Here is a 25,146-nt window from a genome sequence, read left to right on the forward strand (position 1 = left end):
ACGTGTGCATAATAAATCGTGGAAGAATAGGATAGATCGTTTAATTAGGCAATTACGACACAACAGGCGGCGATTACGATGTCGCGTTATCACGCGATAGACGACGGAAGGCGTATCTGTAATCAGCCGCAGTCGAGTTCACGCGACATTGGCTATGCTCAATCTTGCCAGGCAACGAGCGGCACTCGCTATACATGTACATAGGGGAAAAAAACAATACGCGAGAGGCTGATAACTATGATTAAATGTAAAACGATTGCGTTGTCGTCAATTTCGAGAGATTAAGACGATTGTAATTGAATGATTGAATTCACAAATGGTGTGTTAAATTCTACAAATGAGCAGTGAAGGAATCAGTTAATAAAATTATATTTATTTGAAATTTTAGCGTTGCATATTCTCGACTGAAATAAGTATTGTTTTTCGCAATTTAAGCAGAAACATTAGAATTAATACTAAAGATTTAATATCTTTACTTGGACTTATATTAAAGATTAGATAAATATTTTGATGGAAAAATAATTTAATATCTTTACCCGGATTTATATTGAAAATCAGATAAATATTTTAATGGAAAAATAATGAAACTTGAAATACAAAGTTTTTATTTTAATAACTTTAGCCTTGTCACGAAGTGATATGCAAAAATAATCACTGAAATTTTCCTTACACATAAACCCAGAGGTAAAATTTATTTACGATTAATTTATACAATTTGCTCGTCGTTTCCACGACAATCAAATGATACAGAGGTCGTGGAACCACGCCTGATTGTATACATGTACATAATCGCTATATTAAATATTGTGGTACAAATATACAAAATATTTACAAGTTAGCGTTTATATGTAATCAACTCCCCCTCCGTCTTAGATAAATTCGTTACGTATTGTGAAGTATTTTACATCATTTTTACAAAAATAGGCACGATGCTGCGCGAGCGTCTGCAATAATTGCATGTACGTTACGTCGCGTATCCGCAATTTATTGATCGCAGCTTACACAATTAATAACAAGTCCGAAAATGTAATATATTTAAAAAGATACTTACGTAGAAAAATATAATTTTCGCAATTATACAGAAACAACAGGACTTCTCATGCCTCGAGAATATGCGCAATGTGCGCTAACAATATAGATAATTTACGTCAATCATTTTCTCTACTAATGAATTAAGATTGTCATACATCTCAATGCTCTAATTTACGCTCCCTTGAAAATTCCGTTTCAACGGATCTTTCTCAAAAAAACGAAAGTATTTCCAATAAGCAAATTTCTGTATAGATTCTGTTCCAAGAGGAATAATGTTATCCGACCGTACAGAGTGTCATTTACATCTGCTGACATCGCGAGAGAACGAACGGTAGTCTTCTCGCCTTGACGAACACTTTACATAGCGTCGTATAAATTTCATATGAATTCGGAGACGAAGATCTTCTTGAAGTCCGGCGCCGAGCCGCCGATCTCGTGTTTGCATATGTCGCCGTTGTCGAGGTAACTCACGTCGGAGTTCTTCAGGATGCTCTTCAGATTCTCCATCGAGAGATTCGGCAGCTTTCTATTGACGGTCAGCTTGTCGAGGTCGTTCATCGAGTAACCGGGTGCGATCCGATTGGTCTTCAGATGGTAGGACTGTATGCTGGGCTTCGTGTCGGCCGGCAGCTTCGCGTTGCTACCGCACTTCTTGTCCTCGCGATCCTCCGCGCCGTTCTCTATGATACGCGGCGTGAAAGATCGCATGCTGACCTTTACCTCGCTGGTTCGCTTCGAGGGCAGCAGCTCCACCTGTAAAACAGGACGTTCTCACGATGTGGGATTACGTAAGTGTATATAGAAGCGTGCGCGCGCGCCTTTTATCGCCGCGAAAAGGCCGATGAAACGTTCCGTCAGCGGCGAGCGTTTTTCTAACTCGGGGCCCTGCATCGTGAAAGTGCCTCTGGCACGCCTTGCATCCTCTTGTGTTTAACATTAAAATCGAGAAACGTTCTAACCGCTAAATGTTGAATTTACTGATCATCATTCTTGCAGCAAAATTAAGATAATGTGAAAGCCGACAGATCATGTTTACGAATACTATTGAATTTTATTGATTTATCGCGATTCGCTTGAGGATTGAATTCAAAATTAATTAAAAATGCACAGAAATGGCGAGATTTAATTGTATAAAAAATTACCTTGGTTCCCTTACGTTGGAAATATTCGAAATCATCATTGGCGACGGTGGTGACGGAACAGCAGCTTCTGCTCCTGCTCCTGCAGGAGCTCATCGTGTCGAAATCGCCGTTCTCCAGATCGCAACTCTCATCGTCGGAGCTGTCGTACCCGTCGCAGTGACTGTCCCGTCTGTGAAGATTTAATTGAAGATTCTCTCTCGCAAGCTCGTCCTTCTTCAAGTTATAAGTCCTCGTGTCGAGCATAGGCCGATATCTGTGTGCGTGCGAGAGAAAAGCGTTACAGTTTTACAGTAATTTGTGAAAAATATACAATATATTTATGTATTTTTGATAGAGATATATTATAAATTAAAATATCACACAATGTGTTGTATGCATTAATATATATTTACGAATGTATCCGTTAACGCGCTCTCATATTAGAATTCATGAAAAAGAAAGAAACGGCTGAACGAATGTAGGTCATCCTGCCATGTGTGATGTGCGTCAAAACCATGCATTTTGAATAATTTATAGGAAACTTGGCGTCTCACTTTCCAGTTACACACTCGCCGCGTATCGTGATGGCGGCTTAATGGCACAGGTAAAAGTGAAGGTACGCTTAAAACATATAATACGCGAGAGCAATCGGCGAACCGACAAGTAAGTGGCACCTGGCATGGTCGAAGCTTTGATTCCTGCGCAGAACGTTTCTCGCGTAATGCTGCTCCTGGAGATTGTTCTCCAGCCCGAGTATCAGCTTCTCCAGACCGAGAACGCTCCTGGCGTGCCGCCTCGACGGTTCCTCGCGGATCTCGTCGAGATTCTTGATCTGGAACTTTCGATTGCTCGCAGGATCGTCCAGCTGCACCAGGTTCTCCATGTTCTGCCCGAAGACGTCGGTGCTGCCGATCTTCCTGCGATTACCGGCGAGCAGATTATCGTGCAGGCTCTCGTTCGGTCTCGGTCGTCTGCCGTATCCCGGCTGCTCCGCCGAGCTCTTCTTCGGCGACTCCGGGATCCTGTCCTGGCGCGGCTCGAAGGTCGAGCTCGTGAAGGACGACAGTTCCGCCGGTAGAGACGTGTAGCTGCCGTCCTCGTTCATGGATTGCGTTTTGGGATAGTGTTGCTGAATTCCCATGGTAATCGTGCCGGTTTTCCCTGCGAACACAAGTACCGGCCGTTGAGTAATTAGCGACAATTATACGAGAAAATTCAACAATTGTCATTCATAATTTAGATCATTTATCATCCTGCTCGTGGCACTTAACAGTCGCGATTAAAAAAAATTACCATTGAATCGACTCGATGAATGCCGAGGGTAATAGAAAGGAAGACAGCGGCTCGTGAAAGTCGCCGCTTTCGGGAATATCGAAACATTCGGCTTTTCACGTTACAGTGACCCGTAATGTCTGATATATATCTGACGGCGATGGTAGCGGTAATGCGTGTGATGGTGAAACGGAGACGAGAGCGCGCGCGCGCGAGGGAGAGAGATGCACTCGTCTCGGACTTTCTAACGTGGTCGCGCCTAGCCGTTCGACGGGTGCATTAACAAAGCCGCACGAAACGTCGCAATTAGTAATATAGGCCGGGAGAGCAGCGAGCTATCGGGCGATCGAAATATTTTCGCATCGTTAAATCTCGATGACATCCGGCTCGCTCACCTCTGTTCTGATGGCTGTGCAACCGGCCGTAGAGGCTTCCGTTGGTCAGAGGGAACTTCAGCCCGTGATTCAGGTTCAACTGCAGCTTGTACTCGGTGTCTTGCTCGAAGTGTCGAAATTTGCCGTCTATACCGCCTGAAAGAGAAATTTCGTTACATCGACCGCCACCATGGCGTAAGAATGTTTTCTTCGATCGCAATAAATTGTAACACTTTTACGAATTATTTACAATTTAAAGCATATTTCTCTCTTGGGAGAAAATATAAAGTTAAATCTTCCACCGCTCTCCAAAACTTTAATTCAGAAGCAGCAATACTGAGATCCGTTTGGCGATACATATATATTTAGATTTTATTTTCAATATCTCGTTACTTTAATTTTTTTACAGATTGATATAAAAGTGTGTTATAGAATGCAAAAAACTGAGCAGTTCAAATGAAAAAATCCTCTGACGGCTGTGAATCGTGGGAGTATGTGAAACTCTGTAAATAGTTACGTATGTTGCAAAATGAAAATACGGGTGAATTACACAAACGCACGTCGTTAACGAAAAAAATTGGCGGTTGTCGCGCGGAATATCGCTGCTGCGCGGGCAGGTATCACGATTATTACACGGTAGGAGTTTTACTTTCCCACGGCGCACGGCGGACAGGTCAGCATGGTTTTTGCTTAAACGAAAGAATGGAAATCACTCGGAGTGTCACCATTACGAAACGCAAAGAGATTTCCCCGTTTTTTTTGCGATAGGAAAAAAAGACTCACAGTGCGACAGTCTCCTCGCGTGATCCTGCTTTGTGTAGACCTTGGCCACGTATCGGCAGAACATCTTGTCGAAGAGAGCCAGGAAGACCGGAAGCAGCGTGTCCTTCACCAATGGCAACCATGTCGCCAGATTTTGCGGCGTGCAGAAGTTCTTTAGCAGGCTCGGTCTAATGGAGATGATCTAGGAAATCGTGTTTAATTAATTTGAAGATCTGTCAGGCTTCGATATTCAATTTATATAAATACTTCCGTTTTATATGAATATACTTCTATAAACATTGCAACAGGACATGGTACACCGTTGTAATATAATGTACAATATAATGTAATAGTAGAGATACGTTAATTATTGCCGTTATAATATATAATATCTTCATGATCGATTACGTTAAGTATATTTTTAATAACATTTACGAACGCGATAATCATTAATCGAATGTGGCCATTACGGTTGAATATATGGAAAACGGTATATCCCTGCAATCTGTTGCGCCTAATGCAACGTAATGCAATCTAGGTATTCTAGACCGCGGCGGGTTTTTTCCTTCGCGCTAATAAATTTCACCAGAAATCGTGTCATGAAGAGTCTATATTCAGAAATTGGGTCCAGCTTTCGCCGTGCGGAATCCACCCGTGTACGTCGAACGTTCGGATCGGCTCAATTACACGCGGCTAATTGTTCAAACGTGTGTCTGGGTTGTCGTGCATGCTGCAGCGATACCTGCAGACGTTCGCAGGCGAGAGAAAGGGCCTCGCGGATAGGAAGAACACCGCACGTCGGGAATATCGCGGGCCTCTTACGAAGGTGTGTGTATGCCGCGAGAAGAAAAAAAAAACTTTCGTTTTTAACCGTGGATTCGCGCAAGAATTCGCGGTGAAAACTCCGCGGTCGCGCTTTCAAAAGTACGCGGCATCGTACGCGATGCAATGCGGTGCGATGCGATGCGATGTGATGCGATGTTGCGAGCCGGTACGCAATTTTACGTGCGCTGAGCACGCATGTTGTATATACGTGAATCGCCGTCGTTTCGTCGATCATTATAATGTCGTGCATTGAAAATATGGGAGCGATGGCGGATAATTCTGTTGGCTGAAGTCTTTTGTAAAAAACGGCACGACAAATATATGAGCTCTCTTTGCCGCAAAAAAATTTAATTTAACGTTAGTATTACTGTGGAATTTAATATTATTTTTAACAAAATTTTAACACATTAATAAAGATCTCGTATGTGATTAAATAGAACATTGATCTTGATTACGAATTAATTTAATTCTGTTTAATGTTAAAGAATATTTTCTTTATATGAACCTTACGTAATTGTAAAATTATATACAAGTATGTATTTTTAGAATATATGTAACTTCACGCGAAGATAGAAGATCTTTTTATAAACTTGAAAGAGACATATTTCCTCTTTTCAAGGTAATTCGTTCGCGCAAATAATTTTATTTCTTTACACTTGCTGTTATTTTGTGTATGTACATTTTTAATTGCGATACAATATAATCAAATTATTATTAATTAACGAGCAGCAAGGTCTTCCTTCCCGTCGGTGTACTTTTGCCTCGCACTGTATATTATGTTCTATCACGAACGGTATAACGTGCGATAGTACCGCTGCTGGTTACGTGAGTAACGGCCAGTCTAGTCTGAGGTATGAAATCGAAACTAGTTGTACCTTAATTAGAGAATAGAGCGGCACTATACATGCGCGCGTGAGCGTGTATAAGGTGCACGCGCAATTCTCGACCCCGTCTATGTCTCTCTCTCTCTCTCTCTTTCTTTCTCTCCAACATGTATCGCTCCGGTTGCCGCGATGCTTGCCATAATCGTAAATTTTCTGTTATATTACACTTTTTAAAAATTAATTCTTTTAGTGTTACGTGCGTAAAAATGATTTTCGTAAAATTATGTCTTATACTTACGTTACATAAGCATTTTGATATAAATCTTATAATACGTGATAGCGGAGAAAAATTAAATTTCCTGTTATTTTTGTATTTTTTCGCACCGTATTTTTTTTGCATAGCATTATGCTTTGTTATTTTTTTTAATTTAATTCTTTTTGGTTTTAATAAAAATCAAATTGATTCAAGTTAATATTTTGCTTAATCGCCTATTTTTCTATTATCTCGAATACAATCGCTCCTATTGCTAAACGGAAGATCGCCGCTGTGCCTCTTTTCCTTCTCCCACGTATTTTCTCAAGTTGTTTTACAACTTATTCTCGGTCTCTGATCGATCAGCGTGAGTTTCTCCAGCGCTGGCTTTAGTCGCGCCAATTCGCGCTGATCTCATGCGTTGACGTTTTACTTTAATTGCCGTTGGTAAACGAGCGAGCTGGTAACGCCCACGGACACGCTCATCGCGTTTGTTAAACGTGTGTTCGGGCCGATCAAAACTCTGATAAAACAATTGCCTAATATGCGAGAAATCATTGGTTTGAAATTTCTCAAGAATTGGTGAATTTCGAGGTAAATGTAGATTATTTGCATACAATTAAAATAATCAGTGCATAGATATCGACAAAAAAAGAACAGAAAAAAAAGCTTACAGAGTCTCGTTGATCTCGTCGATTTTAACGCGCTCGTCGATATATTTTGTTCGAGTTTGTAATTAAGATTTAACATCGGTGATTTAGTTTAATCGTTAGACAAAAAAAATAACACGAGTGTAACGGCCGTCACGCTATTTGCGCGTGTGTAAGCGGAGAACGGTGTTTATTTCGACGAACGGTGCTCCGGCCATTATTTTTCAACGAACTAATAGGCGCGAATCTCGGGCACGGGTTTCACGTGTATCGAGCGGCGGCGAATCGTTTTATTTCGTAATCCGCCTAGATCGCCGCCGTCAATTGTAAAGACGATGATTCATAAAATATCGCTCGCTGTTTAATGCGAGGTAGTTATAGCGACGAGTGAGAATAATTTGCCGTGAGTTTCACTTCGCACTTTTGCGATCGCGCATATTATGCGCGTTTCAAATACATATATGTATATATATATAACAATATATTTCAAATACATATATATATATATATATATATAAGAAAACGCGGTCTTTCAACGCGCGACTCGTTCCGCGATCCTCTACGCCCGCGAGATCCGCGTACGCCCACCTTTAAGGCGATAACCTAATTGGCCGTGCGCGCGCGCACGCTTTGTTCCTACACATATGTAAATAGTATGCGTCACGCATGTAATAGTCGCGGTCATTAATATTAATGAGGAAGGTCATGGGAGTTTCTCCGCGGGACGACTTTTGCGGAACACCGACTAGCGCACAGCGGCGGCGGCGGCGGCGGCGGCGGCGGCGGCAGTGCCGCGTGAATTCTTAATTTGATTCCGCCGATTAAGGTCACTGTCCGAATTAAGATCGCGCTTTCGAATTTCGCTTTATGTGTCGACCCTTCTTCCATCACACGGTCCCCTTTGTCTCTCCCGGCCGCTTTCTCGAGGAGCGGCCGGCACTCACGTGCGCCCGAAGGGTTCGTCGATCGCTTCCGGATGGCACGTGACGCTCGTAACGCGATGCTCGCGTCCGGCTCGCGCTCGCTCGCACGAAAATCCTCTCCGGATCGTGATGTAATTGTACCGACGTAATTGCTGTGACGGCGATCGGACAATTCGACCGGCCACCGTATCGAATTTGTGAGATACGAGGAAATTTTCAGGGGCGCGACTAATTGCAACAATTCGTCTCATAGCAAACGAAAAAGAAGTTATAAAAATTCCCAACGTTTTTATTCCGAGATATATGACATTTATCTGATATTTAACAGAATCTTGCAATTACATTTATTCTCTATGTTGCCATTTTCCTTATCAAAAAAGAATCTGGCATTTTTCCACAAGGAGAGAAAGGTATATAAGTCCTTTCCTTGGACCTTGAGCGTTACGCGTGCGGTGTGACTAATGAGAAATTCTACGTTGCTCGAAATTTAGTACATACTAATGATATAGGCTATAGTTTAAAAAAAAAAACCTTGCAAATATCCTATGTTTTTCGCTGTTTAGAAGCATAATTAGGAGCGTGCTATAAATGAGGTCGACCTTACTTTTAACTACGTAACGTTGCCACGGTCGACTTGACGCGCGCAATTTCGAGGATATTGCGAAATATCGTTCTTACACGATCAAGATGCTCGCGCAAAAAATGATTCCATTTGTGCCGAGCAAAAAAAAAAGAACGTCGATCGGGCTAGCCGTGCGCGATCGCGGAACGTTTAATAAATCACGTGTCCTTTCCTGGCCTCTTTGATATATCTTAAGTGTGAGTTAACAATTAGCGTGTTGCCGGTTCGTTGGAGTTCCAATTCGAAAGTAATAATAATTAAACCAACCGTATGGAAAAACGCGCCGATCTCTCGATAGCATTGCATGGGCTCTTACACTTTTACATAAATTAGAAACGGATTTTGCAATTCGCAGACCTTTAACGTAACGAGATTATGCTAACGATCAAAATGAATTTCCGCAAACAAGTTTCCTATTTTGTCGCATTAACTTTTAACTCGTAGGGAAAATAAGCAGCTGCTATACCGTTCGCGTATACAGGGTATCTTTAATCATATTATCACAGTATATCACAGGCCTCTTTAATCATTGGCAAGTTTGTAATAAAATTTTCTTTAAGAAAAATATCTCACAATTTGTAGTTTATTGATGTTATGAGCATTTTGCGTTAGTAAGCAAAGAATTCATTAAAAAAAGAAGTATGGAAAGAGTTCCGCGATATTCTGTCTAACAGTCGACTCTATTATTTTTTGGAAGCATTCAATCAATGACGTGCTATGTTTATTAGAGCGTGTTAGATTATTTTAATCGAATTTAATTCAATTCAATAGCACGAAAGTCGATCTTAAGATACATCGCAATTATTTCTCGGATCTATTATAGATCTCACGGCACAAATAAAGATATAATAATGAAAATCGAAATGATATTTAATATAAGTAAAGAAGATAAATGTAAAGAGTAAAAATGAAACGTATAATTACCAGGATGGGCAAATGCTCGAAGATGTAGCAGACAAAGAGTATGCTGTAAACGGTCGATCTGCCGCTGGCCTCGTCCACCTGCACTCGCTTCTTCCTCAAGCACGCCCGGCTGTTGGTCGAGCCGCTGGTGCACGATCCGCTCGAGGGGTCCCAATGTTGCGGGTGACACTCGAATGCACCCGAGGAGTTCTTCGAGCTCGCCTCGGACAGATCGGAGATTGACTTGAGCAGCTCGGAAGTCGGTGGTCGGCAGAGGTTTTTGAAGACCGCGACCAACACGCCGAAGAAAGACGTGAGAGCCAGCAGACTCCGGAGGGAGTTGACGAAGACCCCGTATTTATGGGAGATCTCGTGGGAGAGGAAGACACAGACCTCTGGCTCGAAGTTGAGGACGCCGGTGACGCCGATGCAGGCGCTGATGATGCTTAGGCTCACCAAATGGTACTTCAGGTGGTTCTTCGTGAGATTGATAACGTCGTCGCGGCTGCTGATCGCCGCGAACACCGCGATCGACGTCAGGGTCAGTTCCTGGAGGATACTCGACGAGTTCAGCACCCACACCAACGTTGAGCATAGCTCTGCGACAAGGAATCATCCACAGTTTAAAAACGCTATCGGACTAAAGACTGAGATTGCGACTGGATTGGAGTTTGGCTAATCAAAGCAAAGTTCGTTAAACTTGAAAAATGTTTTTCTTTAAAAATGTCTTTCTTTCTTCTGATTGGTTGAGTCTCAATCTGAAAGATCTAAAGAATCGCAGATGGCACGATTGAATTTTTTTGGGCATCCGGCCAGATTTTTCGGCATCTGTTCCGCCGAATTAATTTGCATGACATAATCGTTGGGAACCGGCTGGCGCTTCTCCATGAATTCCGAAGAGGAGAATGACCTCGCGTTATATACAGAGATTGTGATTAAATTAATGTAATCAAATTTTCAATTTTCAACATTTTATGCACAGTAATTACGGTAAAATGTTACAATTTCATATAAATAATATCATATATGTTATTGTAATAATTAAAATATTTATAAAATTATATACATTATTGCATTTTATCGAAATAATAGCTCCGATAAAATGCGACAATCGAAGATTGTGGTAAAGCAATAATTATAGTTACCTCCAAAATGATTCGCTGGACGGATCAGAGTGAGAATCGCGTAAAGCAGCAACCCCAATTGGTGCGTGAGACTTTGAAAGAGAATCGCGACTGTGAGCACGTCGATCTTCCGTTTCGCGGACGAGGATTGATTCTGGTAGATCAATAGGGACCATGACAGCAGCAGGATGCATATCGGCGAACCTACGCACGTGGCCAGCCATTCGCCCACTTCGCTTCGCATCTCTGTGGAGGAAGAATAATGGCCGTCAACACGTTTATTTAATGATTAATTATTGCTGTGATTCGTAAAGAATTTCATCCTACACAATTTTACGGTGGTTTCATATGAAGAAATCTGTCATTGTGTTAAATTCAATTTTCCTCGCATTAAATTTCTCGACACTCCTCGTCGGACAATAATATCTAGCTGTCGGGTATCAGTATCCCCACGACGAGTATTGTTCGTACGTGCGACCAACAGAGACAGGGCGATCCGTCTGGAATTTCTCTCGCGTACGTCATTCCATCGCGCGGAATTGAGGCAGGACTGTTCCCGGTGAGAGTTGTGATATCCTAATCTCGATGAAAGCTCGCGTCGTCGCAATTAACGCGCCGTGTCGAATTATATTCCGCGCGAGGAAGAGCGCCGGATTATTGTTAATCTCAACGGCAGTTGGCGATTACAGTTAAATTATTAACGTGACGGAGAAGAGGTAACGGGGTGTACAAATGTCACGGATGACGGCGGCGGAGGGGATGCGACATTTTCACACGACGTATATCCTTTCTCTATCCTCATTCCTCTGTAACTCTTTCTCTTTTTTCTCCACGTACTGGAGATCTGTTCGACGAAGAGCTGATATTTTTATGAAATTATTAAGAAAGATATTAAAAAATATGACATGTTAATTAAAAAAGGTAATTAATTATTTGATTAAAAGTTTTCAAAAGTGGTCTTTAATAAGTTAAAAGACTGCAGTTATCTACTTCTTTTCATACTTTAAGATTTTTTGAAGACCATGTTTGTTGTACGTTTAAAGGATTATCTTTCTCATAACGAAGTTATAAAATAAATCTGTTTCTCTCTTTCTCTATTCTTTTCCTCACTTCTTCTTTTTCTTTTTGCACAAAGTCAGGGCACATTTTCCATCTCTTTCGCTCGACGCTTCTCACACTGTATACTGTCGAGGCAACTTTCTATTCCGCGCAGTGCCGGCGTTGTGGTCTAATTTATCGTTCAAGTCAACTCGTGCCCATGCTGAGCAGCGAATTTCCCCTCCGTCTGGAATCGCGGGGAATTGGTCCCCTCATGCGTCGTTCAACGTCGTCAGGGCCCTTACCCGTTACCGGAGTTACGCGCGAGACGCGGACGTAGGAAGAGGAAGACATATATTTCCGATCGCGTAACGGCACATTCATTTCTCGCGGCACCTTACGAATGTTGCGGCGCCGAAATGTTCTTTTCGTGCCGCAAATGATTGCGTTCTTATATGAATATCACGATAAAAATTTATTACATTGGAAATGATTGCGTATTGTAATTAGGGTTAATAAAAATTGTATGCAGCGTATTGCCGTGCGTTATTTATTATTATAAAGAGTTTTTCACTTCTCTCATTTCGTGCGCATTATTTACTACTGTAAATTATTTACTACTGTAAAGAGTTTTTCACTTCTCTCATTTCGTTTAGATTGACTATAATTTTAACATCCATATACGAGGAAATACCTCGTCGGTTTTCCATAAAACGTTGGCAAATATGGGCGAGCGGGTAATTGTACTTTCACGTGGATGCTTATCGAAAACGCATCGAATTTTCTGCTCAAGGAATGGCAAATACGATATGTATCTTTGATCCTCCAATGTGTACATATTTCCGAATGCCTGCGAGTCGCGCGCGTCTCCTTTTCTTTCTCTTTTTACAATATGGTGCGCGCACTTTCACATGCGCAAACATGAATAAACATTCTCATTCCGCTCGGCCGACAGGTAATTTTTTTTTGCTTGCTCGATAAGCATGATCGTGTGTTTCTCGCTGGCAAATTGGATAATCGACGGTAGCCTTAACTGCCATGTGAAAATAATCTAGAATGTCAATGGGAAACTATATTAAAGTATACTTGAATTTCAAGTATGGTGAGTAGGTTTCAGATACGACAGATAATCATTTTCATTGCTTCGTAATTATCTTAATTCCGTTTAAGCTTGATATAAATGTTTCATGTATGTTTGAAATTATATTTATACATACAAATTGTTTAAAATTGAGAGAGAAAAAGAAGGAAAAAAAGGAGATATTTGAAGCATAGATTTTTCGATTTTAGAATTCTATTAATATTTTAAAAAAGCGAAAATGTAAATCTAAATGAATAATAAGAAATTGTTAATTAATTTTAGATAAATTTTATTTAATAAAAACTAATTTTTAGTTAAAAATAACTATTGAAGTTTCTTGGCATTTTATTTAGCAAAAATAGATTTTATTTTTCGACTAAATAAATTTAATTTTTTGAGATATTTGTATTTTCTTCAATTTCGTGCCGCTAATATTGGAACCGAATCATGATTATCGTTATGCCAAACCGGTTGCGCAAGCAGAAGAACCGGGTTAATTTTCCCGCGAGTGATAACAATGTCGCCTCGAGGAAACTGGACCGACAATCTCACATCGCTATTACACGTAGCTTGTATAATTAACTCGTCCTTGCTCGTTAAGTACTACACTTTTGCGTGAAGGATATCGGCTATTCCGAGAGGAAACTTTGCACTGATGTTTTTGCCGGCGACGAACTTTGCGACAAGAGGACAAGCAGAACTACGCGAAGAATTTCTTGACACCGTGTTTTACGAGCCACCGTAAAAGTCGACCCAATTATTCGTTCTTTAAACATACGGTAAAATTAGAAACGTAAGTCGTGAGGATGGTTTACGCGATTTGCCTGCTGTAACCGTTATTCAGCCAGGCTGAAATTCCTCCGTGAGCGAGGCGACATGTTCAGCGCATTAGTAGGAAGTCGATTCTACTTCCGCAATCCGTGCTTTTAAAGTGTCTCCTTTGTAGTGTATAGCTTCAACGGAGACGAAGAGCGCTTTAATTTCGAACGGTATAAAACAGATACTTAGAGAACTTCTTTTGAATTTGTAATCTTTATATAAGAGATACAATTATATACACAGAATTAATTGGAAAAAGAAATATTATTTATACGTAATAAAATACATTTATGTGTGATTAAAATAATAATAATAATAATGTATTTTTGAAATTTCACTCATTGTTTATGTATGCAATACAATTTTATTCAATAAAATTTTACATTTCACATATAATTAAATTTGTATGTGATTAAATATATAATACTTTTAATATACATGTAATTAAGTTTTATATGTAACAATCTCAGAGTACAAGTTTTGAATTTTCGAATAATTTGTATATAATTTCATAAACGTGTGTACTCACAAACGTTTCGTAAAATTCATACTTTCTCCACGAGAAATATAACTTATTACTTTATTATTAGGTCTAAAACGATTGAGCTTATATTTGACAGTTTGCGTGAAATGTTCTACGTAGTGCGGGGGTTAAAGGCGGGTACCTATATGCATCAAGGTGCGTCCGTCGGAATGCATTCCACGCATACGGGTGTAGGTCTGACTTGTCAGCGGGAGGCGTACCTCTCTCGATTAGTTTGGAATGTCGAGAGGTGCAGAAGCGACCAAGGTCAGAAAAACAGCTTGCGGAGGTGAACCTGAAACGTCGAAGGGGGATGCTGCCAGTATCTTGTGAACCGGCGCGACGCCCGACCTTGTTTTGGCAGAGTCAGGTATCGGACCAGTTTCATCGATAACATCGCCGCAGAGAAGAATGCTCCCGTGGAAGATATGCAGAATCCTGCGCAGTCCAGGATTCACTGTTACGAATGCGGTTTATAAAACGATCGAGAAAACACTACAGAACTATTGACCCGCATTTTCGTACATTTAATTCTTAACGCGACTTTATAATTTAAATGAAACTCGATATTTAATTTAGTTTAAGAAAAGGCTTTATATTAATTATTACTATATTAATTATCACAATTTGCAAAATTGACTTTTTTTGTTAGAATATTGAAAATAATACATTATAAATATAATATCAATAAACTTATATACAATTCATATTTGTAATATAACGTCAATAAAATTAAAATTTTAAAAACTCTTTGAATTCCGAAAGAAAAGGCAGCATTTGTTGTTGGATGCATTGCGTGGATCTGGGACAGAGTATTACGAATAGCTATAGATTCGCGGTTACGAATGGCTCAGCCACTTTTTATCCGTGTACCTATCCGAGCATCATGACAGTAAATAGGGAATGAAACCGACGAAAGTCTGACAGGTTTAGAAACCGATTGGTTAAACAGTCGAAGCGTATAGAGACGAGCGAGAGATAACTTTCTATTTAATAGATATCTATTGCCGGATAGTTGCTTCAAGTAATTTGATTAAAATTACATTGCATATAAATAAAAGTGAGCAATTTCCTAAATATTATACTTTTTATTATTATTCTCGCATCGTAAATTTAATGTCTGTTGAATAATACAGCTTGATCACTTTCTATGATTCGACAATCGATTATGCAACCTTAAATTAAACGGATCCACTTATAGCCGTCTTTCAATCAGCTGCCATTCTGTTAGCTGCCATTGTTATTATTTTGTTACACTAACTATCTTTTAAAATTTAACTTCTGAAAATCTTAAAATATACATTTTAAAGTATTTGAGGATACTTTCTTCTTTTGACAAAGTTTATTTGAAATTTTGTAAAGAATCGAATATCTTTAAAACGTCAGCAGGTATTCGGAGCTTACGTGCAATGCCTGTCAGGGTATTCGAGCGTGTTGATGCGGAAGAGCAGTGTACGGCTGAATGCCGGTGAACGAACGTGATTTCAATGCGCGCAATAGCGCGAGTGCGCACGAATGGCGATGATCGTCGGCGGTAATGTGTGAGCGTATATATATGTATATATGTATGTAAACGGACGAACGGCGAAATTACGTTTATGATTATGGCCTTCGTCCAATTAATACGTACTGGGGACGTGCGACGTACATGCAACGCGCGGCGCCCACGTGAAAATGATACCTCGTATCATAGTCATTGTCGCCGAGTAGACGCGGGACTCTCTAACTCGGTCATGTGAAACTTTTACGATAAACCACCTACTACTCGTATCTCCTCCTTTCTCTAGTTTGCTTCTCACTTGATATCTCTCTCTCTCTCTCTCTCTCTCTCATTCACTCACTCACTCACTCACTCTTAAGAACTGATTCCAAAAGAATGTCTGACGACCTCCACCTTGGGATTATGTTTCACGGATGGTTGTCCAACGAAGTGCCGGGACCACCCTTTGAGCAGGTAACAAAAACAGGCATATCAGAAGATAAATTCTTCTGTGAAGCACTTTACTTCACTATAGAGATTAGAAATTCTACTTGATGCAACGAAACGAGTTTTCATGGTGGTCGTTTTGTATTTGCTTTGCTTTTTTAGATGAGTGCTCGAGCAATCCGAAAAGTTTCTCGATAGTTGCTTCAAGAGTTATGATATTTTTATACTTTAAGGAGCATAAAATGCGCTGTTTACACTCTTTAACCATTGTTTTAAAAACTTCAACATTTTAATATCAGAGTTCAATTTTCTATTTTTAAAATCTTTTTTTTTTTATTTATTTATTTCAGAAGATGACATTGTTCTCATTGTCAGATTAATTCCTGAAATTGAAAATTAGAAAATTGATTTTACAAAATAAAATTTATTTAGCTATTATTAGCCTCTCAATCAATTTGTAGAATAAAGGTGTGTTGTGGCAATGCAAAGGAGATCAAAGCGAATCAGATCTTTCTAATTCGAGTCTTAGCACGAACATCGGTCTGCTGTTTGCGCTCGGTTACTGCATCGCTGTTCAAAGTAGGTTACGAATACGACCGTGCTTTGAGAAAGTAACCAACACCGTTGATCTGTCGTCTCGTTCACCATGATTAGGTGTGTACATTCACTAGAGTTAGATCAAAAATTGGTTTTAAACACAGACACGGCTGTGCGCAAAATGCATTTCCTGCGATCAAAAAATAAAATCAATTGCGGAGGATAATTAAAAAACAGATGTTATCAAAAACTTTTTGCGTAGATAAAACATTTCTAAATTTATAAGAAAAAAAAACAGAAGAAAATGTTGAAGTCCATCGATATTTTTATATTATTTATAAGTTTATTTATTATATTTTTCTGTGTCTTCTTTTTCTTCCTTCTTTGCTCAAAAGCTTACGCGGAAGAAATGTTTCTAACTACACTCGGCACGTGCCAAATTCCTAAACCCAACCCGGTCAAGTCATCCGCGCGGTTTCGAGGCCAAAGAGGAACGGGTTTTATGCGGATTGTGAAGGGGTTCCGTTGCCGATGCTCGATATAGCGTTACGAGTCGCGATTTACAATGACGAGGAACAGGCACGAAGAATGCAAACGTGCTCTGTTATTATTCTCCCGCATACAGTTATTCTTCGTTCTGTTTGCGAGACGATTACGCGCGCGTTCGCTGTATACATATATTGACGCGTCCGCTAATGACGTGACTGATTAAAGATTCGATGTTTAACGAACTCATGTTAACTCGTGAGACGCAAATTATGCGAAACCGCGCGCGCTCGCGTTGTGCAAGAGAACTCTGCGAGTTCCAGCGTTACGCAGGTTGAATTCCGATGCAAATGCCGGATTACGCGCTTACAAAATTTGCACACACATCTGCCGGGACGAGGGAAATGCACGCGCGCGCGCTACATATTCAAAATCCGTATAACCGTGCAACAATCGCAAAACAGATATAATATTCCGCGAAGGTGGAGCGGATATTACCGTGAAATTGCGGTACTTCAGCGGAGCAGCGATCTTCTGGCGGTCTATCTGATTGAGGACTGCATTTACATTGTTACGCTCATTGAGCGAATTAATGCACCGTCCATATAAGCCGACGCAAGGACGCGAGGAAGACACGTCCTTGACGTTCCGCCAGGCCCGAGTCGAAAGAGCCGGAAATTAGAAATAAATCGAGAGACAAATTAAACTATATCCGAGCGATCTGTTTTAATTCTCACTTTGAGCGCGCTAAAGTAATTTAATGAAAAAATATATATAAATATTGGAATGTGTGGGATTAACAGTGTAATCTACATAATTTGCATTTGCGTAACTGGAATGAAAATGCATAGAATTATAAGGCAATTTTAGTGGGTCATAATGATAGACCACAATTTCATACTTTCTCTACTATTATTTCGCTATTTGTTTTCAATTTGTACTTACTGCCAGTTGTCAATGATTACGCGGGACCAGCGTGGAATGTAGCATCGCTAGGACAAGCCTGTACGGGACGCGCGCGGTACTCCGGACAGACGTCAAGTCCTCCCCGGTGATGTCCTGCGATCTCCTTGCTCTTGGCATCAGCCCTCTTACATTGCGCACGAAATGTGCCACTCCTTCCTCTCGATCCACTATATCCACGATGTTTATATTTTCAGATCAACTCGCGTCTTTCCCGTGCCTTTAACTCTGACGAGCGGCAGCTGTAGTCGTAAACCCCGTGAGTGGTGCCGTCACTTACCGGTGAATAGGGGCACCGTTTTAACACGCACACGATACACCAGTCACGAGAAATTTGTTTTCGTCGATTTCTGGACCGAGCACCGTTTGGTCGGCGGAACCGCACTGTGACCGAATTGTAGCATCGGTATCCAGTGCGTGAAGGATTAAACTTGAAAAACTAACGTTCAAAACTTATCAATTGAACTTGACTTGTCGATTAAACAAACTTATATTATTAACAATTAACACTGTTTTTACTCTTTTGTTTTTAGAAATAATCACTTTGTAGTGACATACGATATGGTCGCGGTACAAAAAAAAAAAATAAACGAAAAGATGTCACGACGTTTGCAAAAGAATTTTGACACTCGTGCGTTTCGATCGATGTGTATTAAAAAAAAAAAAATAATCGACAATTAACGCAACGGGCTCGAGCGCGGCCGAGAACGCGCGACCGAGCGACCAATATTGCCGCGAAGAAGCCCGGAGCGGGACTGACTGGCGCGGCCAGGGATTCATTTGGGTCAGCAGCACAACGTAGTATACCAAAGACTGCCTCTCGACTATACTATCTGTTATAACTATACGAAGTGAAGGTGCTATGCTATGTGCGTTATAACGGAGCTATCTTCGCCGTTCGTGCGGTTCGATTTTTCTTCCGGGCATCACGCGCGTTCGAGAGATTCTTTTTCAGATCATACGCGAAAGATCATTTTGCTTGCGAAAGATATGCAAATTTTTTTAGCAGTATATTTTTTGGAATTTAGTGAAATTTTAAAATACGATCCAGCGATCCGGGAGGTTTCCGACTCCTTCGTGTTCTTAAATAGAAAAAAAAGATGCATTCTTGTCTTCTTGAACAATTCTTTCCTTTCGCATGTTGCTTTTTGTTTATTTGTATAATCTCATCATTACAATTACAATAACATTTATGGTCGTATTATGATCGAGTAATGTGCGATCTCAGTAAGCACATCGATATATTATTATTAAGGTGTCGAGAATTATTGTCCAATATGAGTATTACGAAATGCTCGTTAATCGATGAGAAATTTGAACTCGAAAGATGCGATTTGTAATAGTTACACAAATATAAATAGTGTGTTGATGTTGGCACAGATGTCTCATGTTTGTCATACAGCGGATGAATGAACACAATATGCGACTAAATAAATGTAGCGCTTATACATTCGAAACTATTCGCGTCGTAAAAAAAATCGAACATTATCGATAACCGCGCGATAAACATTAAATACGAGGAAATTATCACAAGTATGTGTACATCACATTGTAAAATGAGGCATTCTCTTAAGTTTTTGTTCGTTTCTGTTAGTCGACTTTAACGTTTTGTAACTACATTCGTTACCGTGAAATTAATAAATTTAATAAATATAACGTTATAAATACTGCATATTACATTTTGTAAATAGCTGCAATATATATTGCAATAAATTATGTTTTAAAGAATCTCTATGCAGAAACAGAGTTGAATTCTTTTTAAACCAAACAGAAGATAAACCCGATTTTATAATATCGGGAGAACGCGTGTCTTTTAAAATATTTTAATGCCCCTCTCTCTTCACAAATTGCATATAAGGCTTATAAACTTGATAAACTTTTACAAGTTCGCAGTGTTAATATTTAACTTACCGCGCGAACCTTCATATTATAAAAATATATATGTATATATTTCTTCATAAAGATAATACTTCTGTCTTAAGAAAAATAGGCTTTATAATCTCACGAGAGGTATTCCTTCCATATTCTTCAGGAGAGTTTCACTTATTTCTTTTTCTCTTTTTGAAAACGTAGAGAACTCTTAAAACTGATAATGCAATGGCTTAGAAGTCTTTGGTTTGAATTCTACGTAATGAGAATAATCCAATTGCAGCACGACGTAGTTATTGTTAACGAACGCTCTTCTGAATGGATACGCGTTTCCTTTGAACAAAAGAGGACACAGAGGCGGCTTGTTCGCCGCTTTCGCCGCTCCATTATCAGTCATGTCCCATAAATCGATCATTTGACATCCTCGCGGCCTGAAGAAATAAAATCCGATGTTACGCAATTACCGTCGTATACTTACGCTTATTTCATACTTACACGTTTGCATATCCAAGACACAGCGGTTCCTCCAATACGACGTAACTTACTTTCATGCTTCTTAAAGAGTTGTACACAGAGGCGACGTCTTTCCGACTAAAAATCTCATAAACCTTCATGGTCCTGTCTCTACAATATCATCAAATATTTATCAATAAATATAAATTGATATAATTCCAAGTGGTATCATAGCATTCTTGTGGAAAAATACTCTTGGAATCGCGAAAAAGCAATTGGAAATAATTGAAAAATCACTCGAATCCAATATTGAACACTGTTCGTTCCAATAGTTTTTTTTTTCATTAATCCAACAGTATTTTGTCACAGAAGTAATGTATTAACTCTTATTTTAGATCATACCTCATCTCCTTGTTTTCATAGTAAGGATTGTTAACGATCGGTCTTTTAGTGGACAGCATCAAGTTCGCCATCAACGACATCTTTCCCGCAAATACAGCGTGCTTCGGTGTATTACTTTTTATCCATTCAAATAACTCCTCTTGTTCAGTGTTACAGTATTCACCTGCACGGAAAAAATTGCTGTAGATGTAATTACAATAATATTCTCTACGTTGGGAAAGAAAGTGATTATGAATTTAAGACACACTGATGTTACATGGCATACATCTGTTAAGGTATGCTCATCAGTACGGTTGTCACAACCGTATAATGCTTAGGATAAATAACATTCGGTTAGAATATCTTCATATATGTGGTTGTCTCAATCGAATTATTGTTATCTCTCTAATATGATCTGTACAACAAATAGTATGATTGAGAGATATATATGATATAGTTGCACGTCACAACATTGAAGCTGAGAGTTCAATTAACTATATAAGTCACTTCCGAAGTATTTTATTCCTATAACCCTTTTAAATTTGAACGAAAATTATCACAATTATTATGTTGTGGCAACAGTAATTTTTTTCCGTGTGTGTAAAAATACGCGCAATTGAAAATACTGTTAGAAAGAGTCGATCGATTTAAATTAATTTGACAATATAAAAAAAAGTTTATGATCCCTTTAGAGTTTTCTTATATTCTCAACTTCTCCACAACTGTAACAATCTCTAATTTCGCCACTTCCATTTGGCGATTGCCTTCCAGAAACTGTGCTTCGATTTACACCGTCAAATGCCGTAGAGCACTGGCAGCGCATTTCGGAGCACCGTAGTTCTGGATGATTTTGAATCTGGATCCTCAACACAGTAAGTTGCCATGCAGCTCCCTGCGCCACGATTGCTTTTAATTTGACAATATAATCACACGAAAAAAAACATTACTGTATATTAAATTCACATTAATTTCTTTTCCAAACAGAGAATATTGTGGCATTCATAGAAATTTTTTTCGTGCACCTATAAATTCGCGTTCCGCTTCAAATCTGTCGATGCCTTGGATCGACATGCCGCACAGTAAAAAACCAAATACCATACAAAATCGCATGACCTCATGTTTCAAGCCGATTTTCTCGAGGTATCGCTTACTGCACACGGCGCCAGCTATTATGCACAGATGCGGCGTCATAAATAGCTTTAATCTCATAATAAAAACGGCCATGATGATGAAGGCACCGGTCTGTAGGCCGTTATACGCCATATCGGCCTCTACGCAAACCGGATAATTGTTCGTCTTGTAATTTCTGTACCAGTAGTACAGTGCGAGCATTCCAGCGAATATCGCCGTTGGCAGTAACAGGGTCTCGATAATCGCCAAGTAAGTTTTGTACTGTAGAAAGTCGAATTCTGCGGAGCACGTGTAGAGCATAGTGTGAAAATCCCTGTAGTTCGTCAATTTGGACTTCAATATGTTAAACACGTGGGCGTCGTCTTGGGAATACAGAACGTACGACTTTATCCACTTCGTGAGGATTATCGTTGTGGCGATTTCAAGAATAATTCCGAGTTTGATGCTTCGAAACCGTGACAGTTTCATTACGAGACTGGCGACGTTACTGCCGATTATGATGCACGTGTAGAGCGAACAAATTATGAGGGTCCCGTTTGTTATTTTAGTCGCCGCCGCGATCGCCAAGGCATGTGCCATACAAAAGTTTTTGTAGAACTCGTACGGGACGATCCTCAGCCACTTCAGAATGAGAATGGCTACGATTTGCGTGGTGAAAACGAAATGCGAAAATTGCCAGGTGCACAGGCTGCAAATTGTCGAGCCGAATATATTCTGGAAAAAAAAAAAAAGCAAATTACTGCGTTAACGATTATGTATGCTATATATGCACCTATAGTAAGCAATTTCTTGTTTTAACGTCTCACCATGAGTAGCCCTAGCCTGGTTTTGTTCCGTAACGAAGCTGGCTCCTCGTCCGCGTCGTGTCTCGTATATTTTCTGATGGCCATAGTGACTCTGTACATTTGAAAGAGTAACATAGGATACGCAAAGCTTTCTCGCAGCGGCGGCGTCCATTGGACGCGGGTGCACTCGCTGTGATTGTAAAAGAAGAACATAACCGTTATGAATCCACCGTAGATGGAATTGCTCAAGTACGTCGCGTAGTAAAAGAGCACTGCCACTGTGACGACTGTGGTGGACCAAACTATTTCTAAGTAGAAGTACACAGGTACACCCAGGCCTTCGCAGCTGGTTATTGGTGGCAAACCATCTCCTCTCTCTATCTGAAAGTGATCGGCTTGTGAGCACTTCGCAAAAATTGACGTGTATCGCAGAGAAATTCTACAAGTCTCACCTGCCAGCATTGTTCTTGAGATATGATGCCGAGATTCCTCGCAATATGATAAAGTAAACCTGCTAGAATCTGCAGAATGAATAATAATGTCAATAAAATCATCTATCGTATTCAAACTCGGATAATTGACAAGAAGCTTTATTGAGAATAATTACCTCGGGTAAAAGATTGTATTTTCTACTGGCATCAATGACATTACTGTACTCTGAGAGATTATCATGTCTGAGCTTGTCCATCCCGTCGAAAAAATTTTCGGACTCAGCGATAGTCTTATAATAAGAGTAATACATCCCCTGGAAAAAAAGAAAAAAGCTGTAGACATTTAGAAATTTTAACAAGTAGTTTATTTAACATAATTACTTGTGTGTTCAATGTATTCTAGCTTATCTTTATATTTATATTTACTAATACGTTACAATTTAAGAATTAAGAATTATTTTGCATTGCTATACATATATTTGGCGTGAGATAATACTTCTGGATTGATATTACTTTATATATAATGCAAAAGTTTTTTAATTGCAAAGCAATTTGCATCTAATTATGTGTGAGAAAGCAAGTGTATGATAAATCTAGCAGTTACTAAAAGTAATTAAATATTATTTATACATATAAAGAGATATGCATTTAGAAATATTAACTCTGCTAAATATGTTTGTTGTATATATAATAAAAACTTTACTCTTTTTGTGTTTTAAATAAAGATACTTCGAAAGAGAAGGCAACTTGGAGTTGAACGCTACACATCAAACATTTCCTCAAACTTTTAACTTATTATTCACTCTAACACAATACTGATAAATTGGTATTCCGACAATTTTAAATTATTATTAATAGATAATCAATGCATAAAAATGCTTTTAGGGTGAAACTTTTAAATAGAAATCGAGAAATGTCAAACAAACATGCTGAAGAAAATAGTAGCCCCATTTTTTTTCGTTAGGTATAACTATTCCATTGAAGTTGATGTAAATCAATACGAAACAATACACCGTTTGTTTGCCAGTAGTATTCAAAAAACATGAGTATTTTTCTGCGATGGGCTCCACTGTCATCCTTCTATATCATGATTTTGAACCAGGAATTTTTAGCCACTTCAGGTATGTGAAATTAACGAACCGTCTACTCTACAGTCCCGACCTATTATATAGCACTATTTCTTCTACCCAAAGGCAGGGTAAACATGTGGATTGTCATTCAATACAGTAGAAGTGGCAGTTAAGATTGAGTTGAGATTTTTGAATAAATAATTGTGAGATGCCTCTAGAACGGTGGCTCCCAATGTTACGATGATTATTTATCGAAAGGATAAGAATATAAAATTTATCGGCAATTCAAAGAACAATAAATTCGCAGTAATTTGATGTTTCATTTATGCGTTTGTGGAAATCTTCGATGCTGCCTACGTATAGAGTCTTGGTACGGCATTGGACATTTGGCAAAACGTTCGATTTGAAGATAGACAAAGATGCTCCGGTTTGGTCGATATGAATTTCTGACACGATCGATTTACTCACATGCCGTGTATGACATATAATAAGATATATCATCAGCGATTATCGTACCATCTCAGTCCTGAAGGACATTTCTCGTTCCATTTCCGAAAGATGAGAGAAGTGTCGGTCATTTTCGAACAGCGTCGATACATGCCACCGATGGAAACAACCAAATCCAAGACCTGCCGGAGCAAAAGATTATTTCACTTTTAAAACAACCCCTCGATCGCAGATCGCGCCGGACGCTCGACTCCTTTGTGCGAGACAGCGAATGTTATTACCTAAAAGATATATGGTCCAGTGATAAAAAGCGGTGCTCTCGTGTGCTCCCGGTTTCTCGGTCACTCTACGTTTCCTGTCACTCCTCGTTGCCATCTTCGAACATTGTAAGTCACGTGACCAGTATCATGTTCACAAAGGCGCTAAATTTTAAACTCTTTAAAGCCCCTACTATTGTTTTTACTAAAAACGTGGGAATTTTGTCAAAAAAACTTTCCTACACAATTTACGTTAATATTAT

At 39.5% G+C, this 25,146-nt stretch overlaps 2 protein-coding genes across 4 annotated transcripts; both read right to left on the minus strand.

Moving 5' to 3' along the window:
* Positions 1 to 660: 660 nt before the first annotated feature.
* Positions 661 to 18,810, minus strand: LOC105454859. Of its 2 annotated transcripts, none has more exons than XM_011697783.1 (8): positions 18,042 to 18,810; positions 10,707 to 10,931; positions 9,583 to 10,160; positions 4,583 to 4,763; positions 3,821 to 3,955; positions 2,828 to 3,314; positions 2,175 to 2,427; positions 661 to 1,785 (listed from the first exon to the last, which is right to left on the minus strand). In XM_011697783.1, the coding sequence occupies exons 2-8, from the start codon at positions 10,927 to 10,929 to the stop codon at positions 1,411 to 1,413; spliced, it is 2,232 nt and encodes a 743-aa protein (XP_011696085.1). In that variant the 5' UTR covers positions 10,930 to 10,931; positions 18,042 to 18,810; the 3' UTR covers positions 661 to 1,410. The 2 variants fall into 2 exon arrangements, with proteins under 2 accessions (XP_011696085.1, XP_011696086.1); XM_011697784.1 differs by having other exon boundaries at positions 1,584 to 1,785; positions 2,189 to 2,427.
* Positions 18,811 to 19,170: 360 nt separating this feature from the next.
* On the minus strand, positions 19,171 to 25,015 carry LOC105454861 (probable C-mannosyltransferase DPY19L1). 2 transcript variants are annotated; one of them, XM_011697787.1, is made up of 9 exons: positions 24,908 to 25,015; positions 24,696 to 24,808; positions 23,286 to 23,423; positions 23,131 to 23,199; positions 22,700 to 23,059; positions 21,785 to 22,607; positions 20,784 to 20,946; positions 20,424 to 20,552; positions 19,171 to 20,359 (listed from the first exon to the last, which is right to left on the minus strand). In XM_011697787.1, the coding sequence occupies exons 1-9, from the start codon at positions 24,999 to 25,001 to the stop codon at positions 20,140 to 20,142; spliced, it is 2,109 nt and encodes a 702-aa protein (XP_011696089.1). In that variant the 5' UTR covers positions 25,002 to 25,015; the 3' UTR covers positions 19,171 to 20,139. The 2 variants fall into 2 exon arrangements, with proteins under 2 accessions (XP_011696089.1, XP_011696090.1); XM_011697788.1 differs by lacking the exon at positions 24,908 to 25,015 and having other exon boundaries at positions 24,648 to 24,723.
* Between the last annotated feature and the right edge of the window lie 131 nt (positions 25,016 to 25,146).

Source organism: Wasmannia auropunctata, unplaced genomic scaffold (assembly GCF_000956235.1).
Source record: "Wasmannia auropunctata unplaced genomic scaffold, wasmannia.A_1.0 LD335973.1, whole genome shotgun sequence".
Lineage (NCBI taxonomy): Eukaryota > Metazoa > Arthropoda > Insecta > Hymenoptera > Formicidae > Wasmannia > Wasmannia auropunctata.

What these genes read in the sequence shown, in the direction of transcription:
- LOC105454859 (XM_011697783.1), bottom strand. Translation starts at nt 10,929, where the DNA reads ATGCGAAGCGAAGTGGGCGAATGGCTGGCCACGTGCGTAGGTTCGCCG. An exon ending in TCCAGCGAATCATTTTGGAG is followed by an intron (nt 10,161 to 10,706) that starts GTAACTATAATT and finishes TCCTTGTCGCAG; the next exon opens with AGCTATGCTCAACGTTGGTG. An exon ending in CAAAGCTTCGACCATGCCAG is followed by an intron (nt 2,428 to 2,827) that starts GTGCCACTTACT and finishes GCACGCACACAG; the next exon opens with ATATCGGCCTATGCTCGACA.
- LOC105454861 (XM_011697787.1), bottom strand. Translation starts at nt 25,001, where the DNA reads ATGGCAACGAGGAGTGACAGGAAACGTAGAGTGACCGAGAAACCGGGA. An exon ending in CTGGACCATATATCTTTTAG is followed by an intron (nt 24,809 to 24,907) that starts GTAATAACATTC and finishes TTGCTCCGGCAG; the next exon opens with GTCTTGGATTTGGTTGTTTC. An exon ending in AGCGGAACGCGAATTTATAG is followed by an intron (nt 20,947 to 21,784) that starts GTGCACGAAAAA and finishes TTTTCCGTGCAG; the next exon opens with GTGAATACTGTAACACTGAA.